Below are 24,876 nucleotides of genomic sequence, written 5' to 3' on the forward strand. Positions count from 1 at the left end.
AGCAGCTAAGAATGACATTTTTGAGGAACTGCAGCCTAGAGAGAAACGTCCTGGGAGAAAGCCGTTTTGAAACCAGAACTTTGGAGCAGATACCAGCCATGTGCCTTCCCAGCTAACAGAGATTTTCCGGACACCATTGGCCATCTTCCAGTGAAGGTACCCGATTACTGATGTGTTACCTTGGACACTTTGTGGCCTTAAGACTGTAACTGTATAGCCAAATAAACCCCCTTTTTATAAAAGCCAATCCATCTCTGGTGTTTTGCATTCTGCAGCATTAGCAAACTAAAACAACAGGAGAGAAAGTTTTGGAGCACAATATTGAATGATGATAACATAGTAACATAAGTACACTGAACAAAGATGACTGCGAGTAAGGTTGAGGGAGGAAGGCTAGGGGCAAGTAGGATGATGGGGGAAGGACAGAAGATAAAAGACTGAGACTGTATAACTTATTGAAACTTAAGAGTGGTCAATGATTGTGATTAAATGTAAAAGAATGTTTTTACATGAGGGAGAACAAACGAATGCCAACTTTGCAAGAAGTTAAAAATGGGGTGGTATTAGAGAAAAAAAATACAATCAATGCAAACTAGAGTTTATAGTTAACAGTAATATTATAATATGTTTCCACTATTTGTAACAAAGGCAGTATACCAAAGCTAAATATAAGGGAGGGGTATGGGGATTCTTGGTGTTGGTGGTGTTGTCTGACTTTTCTATTGTATTTTGTTTTAATTTTTTTCTTTTGTTGCTTTTTAATTGTCACTTTTTTCTTTCTTTTTCTTTTTTCTTTTTACTTTTTCACCTTTTCCTCTTTCTTTGTGGAAGAAATGGAAATATCCTCATATAGATAGTGTGGGTGAATATAACTATGTGATTATACAGGGAACCACTGACTGTTTACTTGGGATGGAATGTACGGTGTGTGAATAAAACTGTCCAAAAAATGAACAGAGGTATACAAGTGCTGGAGAAAATGTGGAGAAAGGGATGTATCTAATCACTGTTGGTGGGGAATTAGAATGGTGCAACCCATCTGGAGGGCAGTGTGGAGGGCAGTGTGGAGGGCAGGGCAGTGTGGAGGGAAGCTGAGAATGGGGTTGCCATACGGTCCTGCAACTTGGTTACTGGCTATGTACCTGGAAGAACTGAGAGCAGGGACATGAAGGGACATTTGCACAGAGGAGTTTATGGTGTCAGTATTCACGATTTGTAGTGGATGGCGGTGACCTGAGGGTACATTGACTGATGAATGGAATGGCAATCTGTGAATGGAATACTGAACTGCTACAAGAAGGAGTGAAGTTGTGAGGTGGATGGATATTGAGGACAGTATATTGAGTGAAATAAACCAGAAATGAAAAGAAAAATATTATAATGCCTCACTAATATGGACTAAATATAATATACAAACTCAGAATTGAATTTGAGAGCATAGGTTATCAAGGGAAGGCTTATTGTAAAGGTTCCTAGATTGTAAGCTCTTATAGCAGTTAATCTATTCCTGAACTGTAATGGTTATTTCTAAACTCTGAGATTCTGAGCTCTTTGTATATAACTGGGTCAGTCTGTCCCTGGAACATTAGTTATCTATGTAACACCTGAGACTCAGAGCCAGAGTCTGGCAGTATGATGGTTAGGTTCACGTGTCAACTTGGCCAGGTGATGGTATCCAGGTGTCTGGTCAAGCAAGCACTGGCCCAATCATTACTGCAAGGACATTTGTGGCTGGTAAATAAACCAGAAGGTTGGTTTATTAAATCATCTGTCAATTGGCTGCAGCTGTGACTGATTATATCAACGAAGGGTATGTCTTCCACAATGAGAGAATGCAATCAGCTGGATTTAATCCAATCAGTTGAAGACCTTTAAGCGAGACAGATAGAGGACCTTTAATTCTTCTTCAGCTAACCAGCAAAGTGTTTCCTGAAGAGTTCATCGAAGTTACCAGTTTGTTCCTGAGGAGTTCATCAAACATCTTCATTGGAGTTGCCAGTTTGTTGCCTTCTCTACGGAATTTGGACTTGTGCATACCCACAGTTGCGTGAGACAGTTTTATAAAATCTTATATTTATAGATATCTTTCGTTGATTCTGTTTCCCTAGAGAACCCTAACTAATACAGGCAGCTATGAATGTCAGCATTACCCCATACAGCAAATATTAAAGAGTCTGAAAAAAAAAGAGTTCAGACTTCAGTTAGAGATAGGAACGAAATGGACTTGGTTAGGATTAAGGTAAACCAGACTGAAGGGTAAAGGATAATATTGATGGTGATTTTGAAGTTTCAGCTTCTGTGTGGGGCCAAAGGAAGAGATGTTTATTAGGTGCAAGATCTATATTTTTTGTAACACATTATATAATTTGACTTGTATGGTCAGTTTATTCAAACAACATAATTACATGGAGTGTTGATTGGGGAGTGAGGTCTGGTTGGCTTGCGCAGGTTAGTGTGAAGCCCCAATACATCCAAGAACAATTCTGGCAGAGAATGAAGATGTATTTGCAAAGCCCCCTTGAGGGACTGTGGGAAAATATGGAAATATTAAATTTCCCCACCTGGGGAATTAATGATATTCTCCCAAGTATTGGGGCCTACCAAATTAGAAAGTCAAGCCCTCGATTTTGGGGCTTGCCCTTATGAAATTCGTTACTACAAAGGAGAAGCTAAGCCTACTTAAAATGGTGCCTGAGAGTCACCCTGAGATAACCTCTTTTGTTGCTCAGATGTGGCCTCTCTCTCTCTAAGCCAACTCTGCAAGTGAGCTCACTGTCCTCCCCATTACATGGGACGTGACTTCCTGGCAATGTGGGACGTGACTCGAGGTGATGAGCTTGGTCCTGGCATTGTGGGATTGAGAAAGACTTCTTGGACCAAAAAGGGGAAGCAAAATGAAATAAGATAAAGTTTCAGTGGTGAGAGATCTCAAATAGAGTCAAGAGATCATTCTGGAAGTTATTCTTATGCATTATACAGATATCCCTTTTTAGTTTTTAGTGTATTGGAATAGTTAGAAGGAAATACCTGAAAATACTGAACTGCAACCCAGTAGCCTTGATTCTTGGAGATGATTGTATAACTATATAGCTTACACTGTGGGACTGTGTGATTATGAAAACTTTGTGGCTCCCACTCCCATTATACAATGTATGGACAGATGAATAGAAAAATGAGGACAAAAAGTAAATGAATAACAGGGAGGGATGCGGTGATTGGATGTTTTGGGTGTTCTTTTCCACTTTAACTTTTAGTTTTAATCTTTTTTTGTGTATGGTAATGAAAATGTTCAAAAATTGAATGTAGTAATGAATGCACAACTATGTAATGGTGCTGTGAACAACTGATTGTACACCGGGATGATTGTATGGTATGTGAATATATCTCAATAAAATTGAATCAAAAAAAAAAAAGAATGAAGTACTGACACATGTAACAACATGGATGAACCTTTGAAAATATTATGCTAAAGTGAAAGAAGTCATTCATAAAAGACTATCTATTGTATTACTCCATTTATATTAAAGTTCCACAATAGGAAAATATATAAAGAAAGAAAGCAGATTACTGGTTGCCAGGGGCTAGGGGTGGGGGTGAGGTGATGAATGACTGCTAATAGATATGGGGTTTCTTTCGGGGATGGTGAAAATGTTCTAAAATTGTTTGTAGTGATGGTTGCACAATTCTGTGAATAGGCTAAAAACAAATGAATTAGACAACTTAAAGAATTGAATTTTATCGTATCTAAAATATAGCTTGATGAAGCTATTTTTAAAAATGGGTCTTAGAAGCAGCTATTCGCCCAAGAGGGCCACGCGGGGCAGCTTCTTGGCTGGAGTGGCCCGTCGGTCGGCCTGGGGAGGAGAGGGTCGGCGCCGTGACGTTGCACCTGCGCAATGTCCAGCAAAGCTGAGAAGAAGCAACGAGTGAGAGGCCGCGGGGGTGCGAAGGGCAGCCAAGCCAAGCGAGCTGCTCAGGCTGCCCGGGCAGCTCTGGCGCTCCAGGCTGAGGTGGGTGCCCAGCCACAAGAGCCCCAGCCTGAGCCCGAGCCCACGCCCAAGCCGCTACAGGAGGAGCCCGAGTCAAAATTTGAAGAATCAGAAGTACAGAAAGAACAATTCGAGGAGCCTCAGGGGGATGTGAAGCCCCTCTTCCTCTCCCGAGCCATGCTGACTGGACTGGTGCATGCCACATGGACGGAAGAGCATGATGCCATTCTGGAACACTTCATCCAGGACCCTTTGGAGGCCATCCTCACCATCTTCGTTGATCCCTGTTGTGGGCTGAAGCTAGATTTGGGCATGCCCATACAGGCCACGAAAGAAGAGTTGAATAAATGGTGATCCCCACCCCTCTTAGGTTCTTAGGCTAGAGAATGAATAAAACATAACATACCCAACCCTTTCACTTTAACTTTGGGAGAAAACAAACTGGTCTGTCACACTGGGACATCAAGAAGTCACCCACGCTACATCCGAACAAAAGGAATGAATTCACAAAGTTGCCCAAGCATGAGCAAAATGAAAAGAAATTGCATGGCAGTTGCAAGCGTAGTACATCAAGGAAAAAAGAACAAAGCATGTAAGAGGAAAACGTAAGTGAATGAACAGAAGGAAATTCTTCACAAATAGCATCATGCTATAGTGCAGCTTAATAAAAACGAATTCAAGTTTTTAAGAATGTGGAAGATGAAACAATGAAACATTAGAAAGAAGTAAAAGGGAGATTGCAGACTGAAGGACACAAATAAAGCAGCATGTTACAAAACAAATAGATTAGAAAACAGCAAGGGACCAAATAGCTATGGCTGAAAGTCTCTACTTCAACAGAGGAAAGGTTTGGGATAACCATGGTATGTGCGGAAGAAAAAAACCAAAGACATTGACACGATTAGAGAGAAGCTAATAGACAAGACAGACATAGATGATCTAGTATAAAGTAGAGAGCCAATAAATGAAGCAGAATATGCCTTTAAAGATAAAATACAAAGACTTTCCCTGAAATGAAGAAGGAACTGAATCTGGGAACTGAAAGGACACACCGTGTTCCAGTAAAATTTGTTACACAATGTTTAACGTCAATACACGTCATAATTAAGCAACTGAAACTCAAGGAAATTAATACTTTAGGAATATCACCTATGTGATAGTCCTGCTAAGAATATTTAACTTGACTCTAATATAGAGGAAATAATTGGACAAATCCAAGATGAGGGACCTCTTGGAAAACAACTGGCCTGGATTTTTAGAAATATCAATGCTGTCAAAGAAAGAAAAAAAAGCTGGGGGGCTCAGATGCTTATACATCATTCATGATAGCCAAAAGGTGGAAGCACTCAAATGTCTATCAACAGACGAATGGAAAGCAAAATGTGGAATATCCATGCAGTGGAGTATCATTCAGCCATAAAATGGAATGAAGTTCTGATACTTGTTACAACATGGATGAGCCTTGAAGACATGAGTGAAATAAGTTAGTGAAATAAGTAATTGCATTCTTGAGTGAAACAAGTTAGACACAAAAGGCCACACATTGTATGATCTCACTTACATGAAATACTAAGAAGAGGCAAATTCATAGAGACATAAAGCGAATTAGAAGTTATCAGGAGCTGGGGGGAGAAGAGAAGGGGGAGTTATTGCTTAACAGGTACAGAGTTCTGTTTGGGGTGATGAAAAAGTTTTGGTAATGGATGGTGGTGATAGTGGCACAACACTGGGAATGTAATTAACACCAGTGAATTGTAAACTTAAAAATGGTTAAAGGCAAATTTTCTGTTACCACAATTTTTAAAAAGCTGGAGAACTCTTCTAAATTAAAGAAGACTTAGGAGAAATGACCAGGCATGAGCCTGAATTGGCTTCCAGATGGGGAAGAAAACAGCTACAAAGGACATTATTTGTTCAATTAGGGAAAATTGAATATAGGCTGTATATTATGTGAAGTACTGCATTAAGTTAAATTTTCTGAGTATGGTAATTATAATGTGGTTATGTTGGAAAATGTCCTTGTTAGGAGACATATGCTGAAGTATTTAAGGGTGCAATCATCACAGAGAGAACGAGAGAGAGGAAGCAAATGTGGCAAAATGTTAACAATTGATGGGTCAGGATGAAGAGTTGTTCATTGTACTTGCAACTTTGCTATGGGTTTGAAGTTTTTCAAAATAAAAATTGGGGAAAAAATTCTTTAGGTCCCTATTCAGAAAAAGCAAATTACCTACAAAGGGGAAACATCTGGCTGGCCTCAGACTTCTCTGACCACTTATTGCCAGAAAACCATACCTACTGGTTCTCCAGGAAAGACCATGTGATTATTCCCAGGCAACAAATAAGCAGTGATTTTTATCTTGATAGAGCTCTACTTTAAGAAGACAAAGACAAAAAATAACAACATCAACTGAAATCCAGTCAATTAAGAAATGAATAAAACAAAAAACTCAAGAATGAAGAATCTATGAACATTCGTTTTAAAAATTCATTTAAAAAAACAATATTAAATAATGCTGGGAGTTATCGTTAGTCTACAGAGTGTGACAGTTATAAACCTGGACAATGTAAACATAATACTGTAATAAAAATTGGGAAGTGGTGGGAAAATGAGAGGGAGTATGAGAATGCAAATATCCTCGTTTTTCAAAGCAGTGACTCAACAGGCTTTAAAATTGAAAGGTAGGGAGAAAACTAACCTCTTAATATTTTTCATGATCTCTCTTATAACCTTAGAAGGAGATCATTTCGGAAGAAATAGCTCTAATGAGTGAAGAAACAGCTATCTGAAGTTTAACCATTCCTTTATATTCATTATGATTTCTTCTTATTCTATTAAATTCAAGTAAAATTAAAGTTAACACTTAAAAAAAAAAAAAAAAGAAGCAGCTATTCAAAAATTCTCTATAAATAAAATATTTGCAGTATTCTGGCCTCAGGCAAAAGGTAAAAAAGGCCATACAAGAGACGAAAAGAGTAAACATGCAAAATAACTACGACAATAACAAAAACGTAGCAGTGTTGCTATAAATCCAGGGGAATTGCTTCCAAGGGCTAATACTTAGAATTATGTAGGAAGGAGGATGTTGAGTATACCAGTCAAAAATAACTACTTTTTAAATACATGAAATAAAAACTGAGTCTTTAACTTGGAAATTTCACATTATCAGTCAAATTAACTTATTTGTTCTTGAAATTAAAGAATAAAAGAGGGTCAGTTTATAATAGTTTCAACCCACTTTACACCCAGATATTTATTAAATATTTATTAAAATGCTTTAGCTTAAAATAATACTATAGGCACCAGAAAGAAAACAAATACGAGCAATTCAATTCCATACCTTCTGTTCAATAAACTCTCTTCTCCATGGCAGGTGGTACAGAGAACTCTACCCAGGGGGTTAATCAAAATTCCCTTAGAATAATTGAAAAGCCTCTGCATTTTTTCCCCCAGAAACAACAAGAAAGTCACAGTAAGCAGAACATATAATCTTGATTATCAGCACTAAGCCTGTAGCAGCACAATGTGATTGTCCTAAGAAATTAAGTTACAGGACATAATATCATCGTGTCATAAGCTAGTTGTACCTTCCCAATCAAGAAAAAAAAGAAGAAAAAAAAGCCAAAGAAACCATAAGATAGACAACGATGATAAAATTGCCCATGTGATATTTTGCTATCCTTGTGAAGAAAACTGCATATTGTGTTGAATGTAATCATTCTCGGAGAGAGATTAGGTTGGGAGAGACCTTAGAGGTCAGCAACCCCAACCTTTCATTTTACCACAAAGAAAACAGGTTTAGAATGGTCACACAGAGTTTAAAGCATAACTAGGACTAGACATTAGATATTTTTCTGACTTTCAGGGCTCTTCTCAGGAAATATTTTTTTCTGAATATATGTACTACAAAAGGTGTTACCTAAGAAATGGAGAAATTCTTAGGCACTTCTGAGAACTGAACTTGTAAAAATCTACACAGAAGTGCTATAATTAATCATCTATGAAAGTAATGCAAAAGACTATCTCTAAGTGCATGACCAAAGAGTTTGGGGACATTCAAAGTTTCAACTGAAGTGACCTGAGGGGCAGGCTAAGGAAAGGTGAACTGGAACATTACTACAACTGAGGTAGTTGATGCAGAAAGATGATGAGCAGTAGCAGCACTGAGGTATATGAAAGAGAAGCTAAGCAGGTGGACATAGAGGGTGTTCTTGTAGAAGGTTAGAGTGATTCACCAGATTTCAGTATGGCACAGGTCCAATACCTCTCCCTTTACTCTGATTACCACACAAACTAGACTAGCTCTGAAAACTAGTTTAGTTTCCTAATCATTCTGATACTACCATTCGATCAACGTTCTAGAGAACAGTCTTATAGGTCTTAGTCATTGGAAGCAATATTCCTTACCTCAAATTAACAAATGCATATTCTGGTTTAAACATCCATTTCTTTGTGAGTTTAGTTATCATAGGTTTATTTTCATGTTCTCTGCAAAGTTATGATCTGATCTGCAGAACTGCTGAGGACAGATGGGAGACTGGAATGTGTGAGTCACTGAGTGGACAGACCTACAGACCTACCAAGCTCTTGCCTGGGCACCACTCTTACCTTCTCACAACCCCACCTTCAAACAGCAAGAGGTGCCATTTGGAAGATACAGGCTTCATTTAAAGCCCAAACATGCTGTGTGCACACATGGAGCACACAGCATGTATTTATCTAGGTTTATTTTCAACAAATTGATAAATTGATACAATATCTAATCCATCTTTTTACTCTAAATAGCTGTGCATAAGAGAGACGCTCCAACAACAACAACAACAAACTCTACTGACTGGCAAAGCCTGGACTGTAAAACCTTTTTTCTTTTTGAACAAAAATTTATTAATAATCAAGAATATGAAAAACAGCACCAAATTCCTTGGGATTATAACTGCAGATATTAAGGGACAGACTTGAATATGTTGGTCATAACTTTTTTAAGACACAAACACAGCCATTAACATTAGTACAAAAATAGGAAAACAATATATATGACATTTATATAGCTACAAAGGACCACTTCTTTCTGTAATATGGTCAAGATACCTGCAGTTCTTTCAATTTACAAATTAAGGGTAAGATGAGATAAGCTAGAGTGGACAAGGCTGGACCAGGGGACCATTAAGAGTAGGTTTTCAAAATCCTAAATAGCTTTTGTGAAAGGTTGGCAATACAATCACAGAGATTTATATAGCCGCCTTCTACAATTAATGTCTAAACCAGGGACTTTCAACCCCAGCACCACTGTCAATTTAGGTGGATAATTCTTTGTTGTGCAGGTTGTCCTGTGTATTATAAGATGTTTAGCAGCATCCCTGGTCTCTACCCACTAGATGCCAGTAGCAGCCCACCAGTTGTGACAACCAAAATTTTCTATAGACACTGCTAAATTGCCAGATGTCCCCTGGGGGACAAAAGTGCCCCAGTTGAGAACCATTGGCCTAAACTCAAAATACTGCAAAATACTGCCAGGTATCTGTATTTTCAAAACTAACCTTCATTATTTCTAAACAAAACTAACCTTCATTATTCCTAAAATCCCGTGGAGCGATAGGGTGAGGGCTGCCCAATCTTTCGGTGAATAAAGTAGGGAAGGTCAGGGTAGAGACCAATTAATTGTTCACAATACATATTTGACATGTATTCTAAACCCTAATCACTTTAAATGTAAGATAAAGTTTTCTTACATTCTAATTGGCAGGAAAAGTTCTAAATCAAATATATTTATCAAACTGCAATTTTAATCCATTTTAATACTTAGAAAAATTACACAAATAAATATTATTACCTTCGGGAAGAAAAGATCTCCCCCCTGAATACAAAAGTGTTTCACATGTGGAAGCAAAAGAAATATGAGATCATGGAGCTATGAATGGTAACCTGGAAACCTAGATCTTTAACACTCTCTGGTTAAGTGGCTAGTCTCTTATGTTCAGAGAAGAGATGGTACAGTCCAATCCTTTCTAAACTGCTCTCTACCAGGCAGTCAGGAATAAGGAAGTGAAAAGGGCCACTGGAAGAATTAAAATCTCAACCTCTCAGATGCTAGTGTGAAGAAGCCAAAGTTTGTGGTTGGATGGCTGCCCCTCCTATGTGTGCTACTCTGAGCAAATAGCTTAATTTCTGCATATCAAGACATATATAATAATGCAATGAAGGTATTACCTCATCTGTAAAATGTGACTTCTAATGATTTCAAACGGTAGTTTCGAGAATTAAACGAGATAACAAAAATAAAGGACCAAGTATCAGACTCCTTGTCCACCCTCTTCAAGGGCTGGTTTAATGAGCAGCTGAAATAGGATGGATAGGTACAAGTTCTTAGACATAGGGAACTATAAGGGTAATTGTTATAACTTACACACTAATTATTTACTTAACCCTTAAATTAGACAGCGATTCTATTTCGATCAAGGGACACATCACAGTTTTACTATGTCTCCTGATGCTTGGTAATTACCTAGGTAATTAACACTAATACCTAAATAATTACCTAAGTTTTTCCCCGACAACCTTGAGAATTTATACCATACAAAACATATGCTGGCTTAGGAAAACTTCCTCTTGGAAATATATACCTGAGCTACTGACTACTACTTGACTTCTTACATATTTTGCCAGGCATTCTGCCATACATTGCCCACCCACAAGGGGAAAAGTGGCACAAAATGTTAAATAACTATGCAATTAAATATTAAATGTAAAAAAATAGAAAAGTACTTTTTTGAAGATGTGATTGTGAGGCAATGCTTGTAATAGAAAGCTTTGTGTGATATATATCATCAGGAAGATTATAAGACTTCAGCAAAATTGAGATCCAAATGAAGGGCAGCAGATTCTGAGATGTTATTTACCTGTCCTAGCACTGCTTAATCAATACGTGAGCTTCATTGGTAAACAATAATAGTACATCTATTTAAAATGGGTCCAAAGAAACAAAGTGCAATTACACAAACTAGCATTTGCCATAAATTTTATGGCCATCTGTCCAAGGGAGATCCAGTTTATGAACTTAAAATTGCAATGTGAGGAAGAGTTAAGAAAAAGCAACCACTCCCAGTCAATATTTAAACATGTTCCTAAAGCAAATCAAACATGAGACTAGGTAAAGTTTATTGTTATTTTCTTTTTTTATAAGGCAGTCAAGTAGGTCATGACGTGTATAATACTTTGTGAGCTTCAGGCCACAGACAAGTATCCACAACTGTCATACAGAATTAATTTTCAGAACATATATTTACTAGTGAAATGGGAAAGAAAATGCTAAAATCCCAACTGATTTATATATTCTAGGCCAGTGTTCTCAATGTCTATTTTGCTGATGAAAAAACTGAGGACCAGAGAGGTTAAATAACATGTTCAAGTTTACAAAACTAGTTAGTGGGAGATCAGAGATTCAAACTCAGGAAGTCGTCAAGCTTCATTTAGTATTCCTCTTCCTAACCCCCACCCAAGCCAATATTCATTAAAGTGATTTAAGGAACTTTCCTGTAAACACATATCTTCGTAATTCCAAACATTTCAAATTGACAACATACCAAAGAATGTGTATGTCTGACTTTTACAACTCAAAGGTGGTAAATGATTTATCCATGTTAGAAACTGAATGGAATTAAATGAGATTCAATATACATAGAAGTGTTCTAACACCTTAAGGCATCATGCAAATGTAAGGCATTAAGTTATTCATTAAACCTAATTTTGTTTTAAGAATCTCTGGCAGATGGCAACAGAATTTTGAAATACTTTGAAATAATTAATGACACCCTAGGATACTCTGAAATCATGATTGAAGTTCTACTAATCTGGCTTCCAATATCCACATATAATATAAATTATGTGGACAATCGATAGTGTTATACTATTAAAATGATTACATTAGAGAGGAGAGAAGTTTCCCCCTTAGATGTGGGCATTTCTCAGGGTTCCATTCTTGGTCCTGTCTTCTCCTTCCTCACTGTCACACTGTGCAATCTCATCTATTCAGAGCTTCAGATATCCCCCTATATGTTACCAAATCCTCAATATTCATATTAGCCCTTAATCTTTTCATACTAGAAATTTCCTTCACATCACAGATCTCACTGGCATTTCAAACTTAAAATAATCAAAACCCAATTCATCATCTACTCCACCTTTTACCTGGTATAATTCTTCTCTTCCCATTTTTCTACCATAGTTAATTATATCAGTTATCCCGGCTAGAAACTTCACTCATCTTTAATTCTGCCTGATACATAAAATTTGACACTGGATCCTCAAAACGCAGCTCTCAAATGTACCTTCTTCTTTATTTTTCTACTTCCACAAGTTCTCTTTAATAAAAACTCAGGTGATTTATTGATACTCTCTAGTTTCAAAATTCCTTCAATGTCCTCCGAATTCTTCAAGTTTTCTAAAAGTCTAGAGAATACAGCCTCATCTCCTTAGTATGGCTTCAAAGTCCTGCATCTTCTAGCCCCTATCATTCCAGTTTTACCTCCCATATTAGACCTTTGTCACCCTACCTGCCATCCTCACTAGCCAATCTGCTCTTCCTTAGATCTAGGGCATTTTCATGCCTCTGTGCTTTCATTTATTTTATTTTCTTCCTCTTCCCTGTTTATGAAAAGTTCTGTTCTTTCCTGGACCTAAATTATCTTGTAGCCATTAATAAAAATGAAAATGACCCATGGTGACTATAATGTGATCAAATTATGAATTTTGTTTCACAACAGACAAAATAACCTGAAAAAACAATATTTTTTTATAAACAATAAAATTCATGACAAAACATATACTACCAACACATTAGAAGTGCCAAAGATATCCTTCATAAGTCACAAGTTTTAGGAACTGGAAAAATACAGTGCAATTTTGAAGCACACAGACAAAAATAAAAGATCTGTTCAGCTAGGAGCCCCTGTGCAGCAGAATTAGAAATAAAGGACAAAGAAAGGGAAAAAGAGCCCAATCTTAAAAGTAAATGGGAAAAAAGCATCACTTCCCTTTTAATAAGAATCATAAAATGTTGCTCAAGACATTAAAAATACTTATTGGAATCAGAAGAAAATAAGGGAAAGATAAAAAAGAAAGTGAGTAAAGTGAGACTAATATATAAGAAAACAAAACAATGCCAAACATAAAGGCTACCTTCTCTTTATTATTTAAAATTGGTTGGGGCCTGTGGAAATAGCATTTCATGTTTCTATGGCAATTAATTATGCCTATATATGGACATAGAAACACATATAAGCGGACTTAATGATTCAGATTCTAAGAGTGTTTTTATAGATTAATTTTTAACAGCTTTATTCATACACCATACAATCCAAAGTGTACAATCAATGGCTCTTGGTTTATTATGCATTCACCATCACAATCAACTTAAGATGCAGATTAATTTTTAATCATACGAATATTGAGCCAAATACATTTCCCTCTTAGAAGATGGTATAGGACAACCTGAAAAGTTCATTCTAAATCTGATGTTGAATATTTTACCACCATCAACAAATGCAGATATCTGAACATGCTGTCCAGGGCCTCTGCAGATGCTATTCCCCTCTATCTGAAATGCAACTTCTATTTATCCTTAAAGTCTTAGCCTGAGCTATATACATGTATCCACAGGGGAGCTTTTCAGGATTCCTCCCATTTCCTTTTTCCAACCTCAACAATACTTCTACTTCATACAAACCTCTATCATTATTCTTATCACAATATATTGAAATTGGTTGTTTTCATTTCTACATCTTAGGCTCACTGATGGCAGAGATGTCTTTTTTCCTTTGAACTGCCAGAACTAACCTCAATATCTGTCATATAGTAGATGATCAATGAGTGTAAGATGAATGACTGACTATATGACTACTATTAAATGCTGGGCTTTATGTTCATTATTTTAAAAAATGTGATGTCTAATATGGTATAAAAATGCGACATCTAATACGACGTAAAAATGCAGATTCTAAACCTGCAAGGTATGTCCTATGGTCTATACTTCATCTACTGATACAAGTAGCTTTTGTATCAGTAAAGAAAAAAGCAAAGCTGAAAGGAGAGGTCTACAGTTTTCTCTGTTACCACATCGGCCTATGCATAACCCATCTCAGCACATACCATGTGAGCCTGACTGTCTTGACCATCAGCCAGCACGCTGTATGAGGGCAGAGCCCATGTCTTATTCACCTAGCATGGTTCCTAGCACACAGTACAGCAGGCAGTCAATAGTTTATTTTAAGTGGAATTACAGTAAGTTTTTATTCAGAAAGGATTACAAAATGGAGTATTAATAATTCTGCTTTCATATTATTTAGAACATGCCAATTTCAAAAGACTAGAAACAATACTTCGACTTACCTGTATACCACAAGTTCATTTTTAGGTTGGTTATTTGGTATACAGACCATATACAACCACAAAAACAATGCTCTAAATTAAGACTATATTTACAGGCCATTTCATAAAATCTTATTTTACCCATATTTTGGCTGAAATTTTGCATATTTGGGGAAAAATGCAGGACAGCATGCTATATAAATTTATCTTTTTTTTTCTTAGCATTATAAAATATATCTAAACAACAGACTCCAGCAACCCTTCATAAAATGTCTAATCTATAATCACTACCTGCTTCCTATTGCTAGGTGGAAAAAGGGTCAGGAATAAGGTGAGGTTGACCAAGCTGAGTTGGAGCCCTATATATACGGGTGTGAAGTCCAATGGCTCTGGTTTCAACTCCAGACACTTCTCATTCTCTCTCTTTCCCACACAAGGAAACCAGAATCAGAGAAGCTTGGGCTAGGTGGGCAAGTCCCAAGAGCCACAGGGTGAGCACAAGTGGAAAGCCTAAGTTAGAAAGACTTAGGGTAGCTGCAAAGGTAGGCTGGGACAGGTGGAAAGTAACATGAACTAGTGTGCCAGAATTCAATAAGACATCACGTCATTTCTGAAGCACCACTGATACAGAGAAAGGGATGAGATAGAGAAGCAAGAAAAAGGCAATGGAGGTTACAGACGATGAAACCCATGAGATTATGAGTCAGACAAATAACTAGAGGGATAAGGTGTATATAAGTAGAGGGATAAGAGACAGACAGAGACAGAGACAGACAGAGAGAGAGAGAGAGAGAGAAGTTCTCCAGAAGCTTATCTTTTAAGACAATATATAACCAAAATGCCTAACAATTACTTCTCAAGAGTACTAAGAAAAACAGCAATAATAAATCTAGTTTTTTTCCCACATTTTCCAATTATTTGGATTTCAAAAGGGAATTTATTAAAATTCAATATCCATAAGTGAATTTTCAGAAGAAACAGAAACATCTGAGTATGTTTATATATATCTATAAATATGAATGATGCAAATTTTGGGTCCTATGATATCAAATGACAAGATATGGCCCAAGCTTCAGCTCTTGCTAATTAAACGAATCAATTAAGAGACTACAGTTGCAACTGTGTAACTGCTGTGCTATAGTAGCAATAACAACCCCATGGGGAGGTCTTTTACTACATTAAAATGCTGTCCTCCACAACTCCATCTGATATTATTAGAAACAGTTATTTGTATCTTGCTGTCATATTAGTAGCAAAGGCAAATTATGGAAATATGTAGACCAGAATGGTCCCAGTATGAGATCAGATTCAGTTTTCAGCCTCCAAGGGAACAATTGCTGAAATTCCAAAGTTCCCCAAAGTTCTTTAATGGAACTGATAAATCTATCGGCACAGCATCCTTTTAGAAGCTAGGTAAAGGTCACATATTTACATACATTCCTGCTAAGCTGATACGATTCAACTAGATGAATTATCATATTAAGTTTACCCTCCTGAGTTAAACTGATAGAGTTCAAAATTGTTTCAATGGCTGTCATTAATCGCTGTTACTTCTTAAATGCTTACTTTGAAATCTAATTGTGCTAGTGTATGAAGGGTCATATTAATAGCATTCTTAATGGTAAATCTTTGTAAAACATGTTTATCCCACTGATATTATCATTCAAGCTTTCAAGACTAATAAGAAATAAAATATATTTATTATATAATATATAAATATTATAATATATAAATATTATATATAATATATAAATATATTTTATTATCAGTAAAAACTTAGTTTAAAATGTACAATGTGAGATTTAAATTAGCTTTAAGAATTTCAGCATGATTTGGTTTCATTAAGATCACTGGCTAAGCTTCAAAGACATATAATTTGATAGTTCCTCAAGAATCCTTGGGTAAATGCCAATACCACAGCTATGAAGAAGCTGTTCAAATGTAGGCTAAGCTTCTTTGCCTTTTCTGGCAATATGCATTGTTTACAAGTAAAAAAAATCAGTCTTACTGAGATATGTCTGTCTCAAATATTATGGTACTTACAAAAATGGCACTTTAAAAATTAAATATCAACAATGATTATAATACAAAAATTTGAAAGAGAATGGTAACTTCTGCATTCTTAAAGTAATGAAATACTCAACCTTATTGTGAAGCATAGTTCACAAGTAAGGAATTCTAGCTAAGTAAAATACCCTAACTCTTCCATTTCTTTGTGAGCTTATACTGTTTGAAATGCACAAACTCAGAGTTTCACCAAAAAAAAAAAACAAAAAACAAAAAACAAAACAATTCAAACAAAACCGTAACAACCTCCAATGTGAAACAGGTATAGAAATTCTGTGTTGGTTAAAACAGAATAGTTATTTAACCTCTGTCCAAAAAATTGGGCATATCTATCATCATTGTTTCAGTATGGGGTTTCAAGTATGTTTCAGTATGAATCATACTGGTGTTTCATATGACACCAGTCATATGGGTGATGATAATAAAATAAGTATGAAAATACTTGGAAAAATAAATGGTGGTACTGAAGTGAGGTATAGACCTCAGAAGTAATACTCTCCTACCTTCAACCATGTTTATAAAATCCACTTGCAGGTAAATTGTGTACATTATGTTTTAACTTCTCATTAAGTGTCAAATATACTTTCATGCCTGTATAAAGTTTCAGATACTAGATTTTAGGAGTAAAGTAAATGAAACTGATAGATACTGAAGGATAAAATGTGGATGCTCTGAATATATATGTACACCCAAGTCAAATGTGCTTATCCAGGTCAAAGAGGAACACATTTCATCTCTGAACACCCCACTCTATTAATTCAGAAAACTTTGTCTTTCATGATACAAACACTACTTAACAATTTTTAAATAAAGTTCAAGCAGCATAACAAAAAGGAGAGACTTTATGCTTGGAATGAAAGCTGATGAGCCAAAGGCTTTAAAGTAGACAGAATAAATCTACTCAAACTGAGATCTGTACATTTCATCTAAATCAGAAATCTGTGTAAATGGATATGGAGGGGAGGGGAATTTGAGGACATTCTTCCCGCAAAGTTGCATGTTAGGATAAACTGTTTTTGCTTCAGAAAAAAATTAACACTGAAATCTTGCCCACTGAATGTTGGAGGCTTGGGGTTGTGATCAGCTCCAGGGACCCATGCTGACAGAGACAGACTCCTCAACTCAACACATACCTCCCAAGGTAGAGTGGTAGAGGCCAGAGAGCTCACACCTGCTCTTAGTTACCTCTACCCAGAAGTGGCACATATCACTACCAGGAGACCTTAGGAGTCTCTTGCATTTCTTCCTCTCTTGGGAGCAAGGCACCACCTGTCCCTTGCTCTAGACTATCTTTTCAAGTATGTTTCAGGTGCCTGAAGTAGATGAAAGGGAATAAAAATTAAAGAACACTGGCTGACAGGTTAAGCTCTGGGCTAAGAGCTGAGAAATCTTAGTGTCCTTTTATGCCCTACCCACCAACTAGATGTGAAACCTTGGGTAAGAGAAGTTATATTCTCTGGTACATACTTTCCTTATCTGAGGAAGATGGATTAATCTCTTAAGGCCCCAAATAGCCCCTTAGCCTTTTCTTTTTCTTCATATGCTGTTTCTATAATTTCTTTCTTCATTTTTCTTTTTCAAGTACCATATTTACCATATCCCATGCTTGCCAGTTTCATTCATTAATTTGACAAATATTTACTGAACGCCTACCTATGCCAGGCCTGTTCCGAGCCTTGGGCAAACAAAACAGACAAAATTCCCTTCTCTTGTGGAGCTTATATTCTAGTTGGGGCGACAGGCAATGAACAAGACAAAAAGTAAAATATATAGTATGTCAAATAGTAAAAACTGCAAAAGAAAAAGAATAAGGCAAGGAAGGGGGTAAATAAAATGTTGGAAAGGGTGCTCAAAATTTTAAATAGAGTGACTTAGGTAACCTTCTCCAAGAAGGTGGCTTTTGAGTAAAGGCTTGAAGAAAGGCAGAGAACCTGGCAAAGGAAAGGGAAGGGAGGAGGCCTTGAGGATGTGTCAGCATGCTTGAACAAGAGCAGTAAGCTGGAGAAGGGTAGGAGCTTGTTTGTGGAATGATTTGGAAGATGCTAGAAGATTTTGAGCACTACAGTGACATGACTTGATTCATAATTGAAAAGGATCACATCTAGTACCATATTAATAATTGACAAAAAGGAAGCAGGGGCAGAAGTGGGGAGATTTAGGCTATTGCAATAATTCAGTCAAGATGGAAGCTTGGATCAAAACAGTGGCAATGGGGGTAGTAGCAATTTATTAACAAACCAGAAGTGGTGCTTGAAAGAAAGAGAGGTATCAAAGATAAATCCAAAGTTTTAGATCAAGTAGTTGCCATTTTCAAAGACAGGAACTTCCATTCTCTGATATGGGAAAAACGGCACGAGAACTGTCTTTGTCTTGTATTTTAGGGGTTGTGGCCATCAAGAACTCAGTTTTAGATATATAAAGTTCAGGAAACTGATTCGAATCCAAGTAGAGATGTCAAGCAGTAGAAAGCGCTACTTGGCCTTTTCAGAATTACATAATCAGAAAACTCAAGCACTGAGGGGCAGTAAACAATTCTATACATCCATATACAGTAAGCAATTCTATACATCCATATTAATGTAATTCTATGTAGCCATTTAAAAGAATGAGATGGGTCTTTACGTACTGACATGGAAAGATGGCTAAGATTTATTGTTGTGTAAAGACAGGTTATGGTTCTATTTCTGGAAGAATATAATCTACTGTTAATAACTTAAGTATCTCCAGGAGATAGAACATATACTTCTTATACATTTAAATAATATTTTAATTTTTACAATAAGTATGTATTACTTTATTAATCAGAAAAACAAGAATAACCACAAGTCTTAGGATCAACACTTAAGATGACATTAGGCAAGTGCCTTTACTATTATACATACACTTTATATACATAAACTGTATAAACACACCTCTATATATAAACTATAAAATGTAAAGTAAACATACATTATTATAAACATCCTTCCTATCTCAGTGGCTGCAAAATTGCCTCCTTTTGATCCATTCCACAGGCCTCTGATATTCTCAATTAACTCATGGAACTATGAGAAATATTCCATGTGAATCTACATCTTGAACAAGGAATCAAAAGGACAAGAACAGACATTTCACAGATTATAAACTATACCTATATCTAGGAAATGAATACATGGAGAAATATTCATAATAGCAATAAACAAAGAAATGCAAATCAAAATAATAAGGTGCCTTTTATTACCAGTTACAAGTTTTAAAAAATTATAACTAATACTAATATCAAGTATAAACATGAGTAAAACTAATAATGACAAAGTAAAACCTCTTTTCACCAGATAAAGTTAAAAAATTTTGAAAATGTTAACTAATACCAATGATAGCACACCTAAACTGGTATTCTAACATGTTTTAATGTTAGAATTAAACATTAAATGGTGGTTTTCTAAAAAGACATGAAATGACTGGCAACACGTATACTAAACCATAAAATTATTCATGGCCTTTGACTCTGGTTAGGAGGAAATGTATCTTATGAAAATAATTCAAAATATCAAAAAAAGCAAAACACGTGAAGTTGTTCACTAGAACACCATTTGTAATGGCAAAAACCCAGAGGTAACCTAAAAACCTAACATTTGGGATTCATGGATAAGTAAAGTATGTTATACCTATTGAGAATATTAAATAGAGCTCCATTAAAATGATGTTTATAAATATTTTAGAGCAATACAGAAAATGATTCATAGATCTTAAGTGAAAAAAAACTCAAGATACAAAATTATGATTCAGTTTTACTAGAAATATGGATTTGAAAGAAAGCTAGAAAGAAAACTAAGGAAAACAAATAGAGATTGTTATTTTCAAAAGCACTTCCATATTTTCGTATTATCATAAGAACAGGGAGAAAATCTTCAGTAGGAAAAAGTACTCAAAGTAGTCACCAAACTGCAAATAACTTTAACTGTTTTCTCTCTAATAAAGTAACTAAAATAATTATACCATGGAAACTTCTTTCACACGTTAAAGAACCTGCTTCTTATACAAAGACATCTCAATTTAACAGTAAAATAAAGCCATGATGAAGTCAGATTCAAGCAAATGGGATTAAACCAATTTTTAAAACAAATTTTTTCCTCTGGAAATTAAGAGAATAATACTTTGCGTATTCACAAAGTATTCTTTCATACTCACCACTGTACCAAGAAACTGAATGTTCATGTTTCCACTTGCTTCTCGAGAAAGACACTGAAAAAAGAGATATAAAAATAAATTAGCATCCACACAAAAACTTGTACATGAAAATTCACAGCATCATTATTCATAATAGCCAAAAAACCCAAATGTCCATCAAAACCGATGAATGGATTAATAAAATGTGATATATCCATACTATGGAATATTATTTGGCAATAAAAAGAATGAAGTACTTGGTACATGGTACGACGTGGACAAAACCTGGAAACATCAAGCTAAGTGAAAAAAGCCAGTTACAAACAACCACATATTGTACAATTCCACTTAAAGGAAATGTCCATAATAGGCAAATCTATAGAGTATAGATTGATGGTGACCGCTTGGGGCAAAGAGGGTTAAGGGCAAATGAGGGGTGACTCCTAGGCATGGAGTTTCTTTTTGGGGGATAAAAATATTCTAAAATTGATTATGGTGATGGTTGTACAATTCTGTGAATAAAATAAAATCTACTGAAGTTTATATTTTAAATGGATGAATTCTATAGTAGGTAAATTACATCCCATTAAAGTTGTTATTAAAAAAAAAAGAACTGTCATTGGTTTAAAAAAATAGTGAAAACAATGCAATTGTTCTGTTTCCAGAGTACTGAAAAAAAGAACCTCTATGTTATATACTTGTCTGTATAAAAAACAGGTTCAAAGTGAATACTGCATAAACTACTTGTTTGAATTTCAGTGAAAAATAAATAACACTACTAAAAATAGATGACTAAATAGAATACTGGAAACACATCACATTTTTCAGATAATTCTCATCTACAAATTTCTCTATTTAATTCTCATCTACAAATTTCTCTATTTAATCCTAACCTGTTCCTCAAAATTTTTCCTTTCCTGTGTAATAAGACTCCATGACTTCAAAGACTACATACACAAATAAGACAGTTCTAAGTAGCTATGATTTTTGTTGTTGTTGTTAAGTTCCCAGAGGTATCCCTAGAGGGAGTATTTGTGGCCTTTACTCAACTGTATTACAGATATATCCTAATTTTATTCCTTTTAAAGAAGTGGAGTTTACTAACTCTGATCAGAGTAAACCTGAGAACCCCTGATTCCTGGACTGTGGGAGATTAGATCAATAAGAAGGCAAGTGGTTTAATGCATGATGATAATAAAATGTTTATTCCTACCTCTGCCAAATGACTTGACACAAAAGTAACTTGACCAGCATACTCAAGGATATACAGTAATGGTGGGGGGTGGGAAGGGGACTGGACTAGGAGGCCAATAAAATGTTACTACAATCAGTCAGGTAGGGGGCCTGAGGGCTAAACAAACACTGCAGTAAAACTAAGCCTGATTCATTCATAGACACTTAGAATTTAGGGCAAACAGACATGAAAGATAATCTAACTTTATCTTACTAATGAGGAAACTAAGGTACAGAGATAGAAAAAGTGACTTGCCCACATTGCAGGACAACAAGATTCAGATATTTTGACTGCAGGATGGAATACCTTTACCATGTTACCTTTACCTTAACTCATCAATTAAATGGTGAGTTCTTTAAGGACAAAGACCGCTTCTTACACTTCATTAATTTCAACAATAATTAGTCACTGCCGCAGACATGAGAAAAGGGTAACTATTCACTAAAAAGTCTAAGGTTTTTCTATACTATTAAAGAAACTAGTGACCTATATATCTCTCAATCATCAATTGTCTAGCAGAAGTTTTGCTAGGGAGAATTAGAAGCAAAATTGTCAAGAAACTAGGGAAAAAGAATAGTGCAGAACAATCTGTATTGTGGCTATGCAGTCCAATAAAATGCTAACTTCTACACTGCTGAGGTTTTAAGAGTAGGTAGGAAAAAAAACTCAGTTAAGGCATCCCTATTACTATCAGACAAGGACTCATCCCATCAATGATTAAATTTTTCTGCCCCAGTTATTTTGTGACAGAAAGAAGAGCCATAGGACATAGTCCATATTTAGCAGTATAGAATTGGCAAATGAATCATCTCTCTAAATTAGTAACAGAATTAATCGTACTGGTTCTTCAGGATGATAAAATTTCTGATTTAAAAGGCTGCCTATTGGATTCTGGGAAGATGGCAGAGGGGCATACTTTCTTAATTTTTCAAATCCCCCCATAAAACATACAGGGAATTAGATTAGCAAAACCAAAAACCCACAGACAATACATAAACAAAACTAGTGACAGGAAGAAGCATACAGACACAGCAGGGTATTGAAGAGACTTGACAATCCCAAAATAACAATGATACTCACTGGGAACCTGAGAAGGGAAATTTGAGAACAACTAAACCTGGGCATGGTTTAGCAAATTCAATATCAGAAGAATGCACAGGTTTGTGGCAAGGTCTGAATGGGTTGGAGTGGTCTGGGCCCTATGAACCCTCAAAACCAACCAGCCCAAATTCCTTCAGATGTCAGAACCCCATAACATTAGAAGAATGAACAGGTTTGTGGTAAGGTCTGAATGGGTTGGAGTAGTCTGGACCCTATGAACCCTCAAAACAAACAAGCCAAAACTCCCTCAGGTGCCAGAACCCCAAAGTAAAGAGAAACTACTGGAAGTAGAATCCAAACTGAACAGGTCAGGGACTTTATGGACATGTAAAAGAAACTACAGATAAAAATGGGGGAAAGTATTTTATGGTTTGTAAATTGGATCTCACCAAAGCTGTTTAAAAAAAAAAAAACAGAGCCAGAAGTCTCAGAAGGCCATCATATTTTTCAACACTTCACAAAAACAACAGAAGAGAGAATGTTAAAGCTGGAAAAAATGCTATTCTGAACCACACCTTTTATTTATTTAAAAAAAAAAAATCAAACCATGTTCAAGTAAAATTGAGCAATTTTAGAGAATGATCAAGGCCAAACCCCATATGAAGTTACTGCAATATAAAGTATAATTTAAAAAAGACAAGATGAAGTATAACATACCTACAGAAAATCATAGCATGTCAAAAAGACATGCCCACAAAACAGATGAAAGTCATAATCTTGTAATTCAAAATATGATACAAGATCTTAAAAAAAAAAACAAAAAAAAAACCAGATCACCACAGAAATGATGTGATAAAACTCAGGAAATAAAAAAGAGAAAAAACAATTCCAGAAATGGTGAATAAACAAGAAAACCACAATCAACCAAATAAATATAGTAGATAATGCCTTAAGAGAAATAGAAGATGATATGAAAATTTTTAAAAATCAAAAAGAAATGAAAAGGAGACTGAAAGGATTTGAGATGATGTGACAAACATAAAAGACAGGAAAACATGATTCAGTACTACTAATTCATGTCACTGGAGAATACAAAAGCAAAGAAATAAACAAATACTAAAAATTACAATTCAAGAACACTTCCCTAAAATAAAAAATATATATATTTGAAACGACATCTTGAAAGGACACATCATGTATCTGAGAAAACTAGAATGATCTACATTGAGATGTAGTGTAGTAAAATTATTGGATTCCAAACAAACAAACAAACAAAAATCCTTTGGTCATCCAGGCACAAAGTGCAAATGATTTATAAGAGAAAGAAAATCAGACAGTCATCAGACTCTAATCATACTTTTTAGCTTTCTGCTAAAAGAAAGTGAAGTTACAAATTAAATATACTCAAGAAAAGAAAATATGAGTCAAGAGTTTTATATACATGAAAGCTGACTTTCAAAAAAAGGCAGTAAACGGTCTTCAACTACAGAGAATTAGAGATTATTATTTTGATGAATCTTTCCTGAGGAATCTACTAGAGCATAAGTTTCAGACCACCAGAATGTCTCAAGAGATATCAACATAAGAAACGGTGGGGATCCAAGACGGTAGATTAGGAGAGACAGAGCAAAATTCTCTTCCATGAAAAACACTAAATAAAGGACAGAAAGAGCTCCAGAACAGCAGTTCCAGGGTTCCACCAGCTGGAAAGGGACTTCTATACCCACGGCGAGTGTGCACTTGGAGAAACCGAGAGGCTGCATTTAGAGACAGTTAAGTTTTCGGCCTGGAACAGCATTGGGGAATGGGCAGCTGGAGCCCACTGACAGCAGGAGGGGAATGACCTTCCATGCTCCAGGCACCCTCCTCAGTACTTGGTGTGGGTGATAACCCTGCACAGAACCATAGCCAGGAGCCCGCAAGCAAGGGTCTGGCCACTGGAGCAGACGATGATCATGGAAGAGGGTAGCTTTCCATGCCTTGTGCAGCTGGATGGGAGACACCCTTCACAGCCCAGTGGCCGGGAGCTTCCT

General features: G+C 36.0%; 1 protein-coding gene across 4 annotated transcripts in view; it reads right to left on the reverse strand.

Annotated features, from left to right (window-relative positions):
• Positions 1–24,876, reverse strand: part of PCCA (propionyl-CoA carboxylase subunit alpha) — a 599,270-nt gene that overhangs the window by 79,325 nt on the left and 495,069 nt on the right. For all 4 annotated transcript variants that reach the window (XR_005211057.1, XM_037799856.1, XM_037799855.1 and 1 more), the window contains one exon: positions 20,590–20,643. Coding sequence is in view for 3 of the 4 variants with exons in the window: in XM_037799856.1 (XP_037655784.1) it covers positions 20,590–20,643 (54 nt within the window). In the remaining variant the exon portion in view is untranslated. The remainder of the gene's footprint in view (positions 1–20,589; positions 20,644–24,876) is intronic.

The sequence above is a fragment of the Choloepus didactylus genome, chromosome 12 (assembly GCF_015220235.1).
Source record: "Choloepus didactylus isolate mChoDid1 chromosome 12, mChoDid1.pri, whole genome shotgun sequence".
NCBI classification, from domain to species: Eukaryota; Metazoa; Chordata; class Mammalia; order Pilosa; family Megalonychidae; genus Choloepus; species Choloepus didactylus.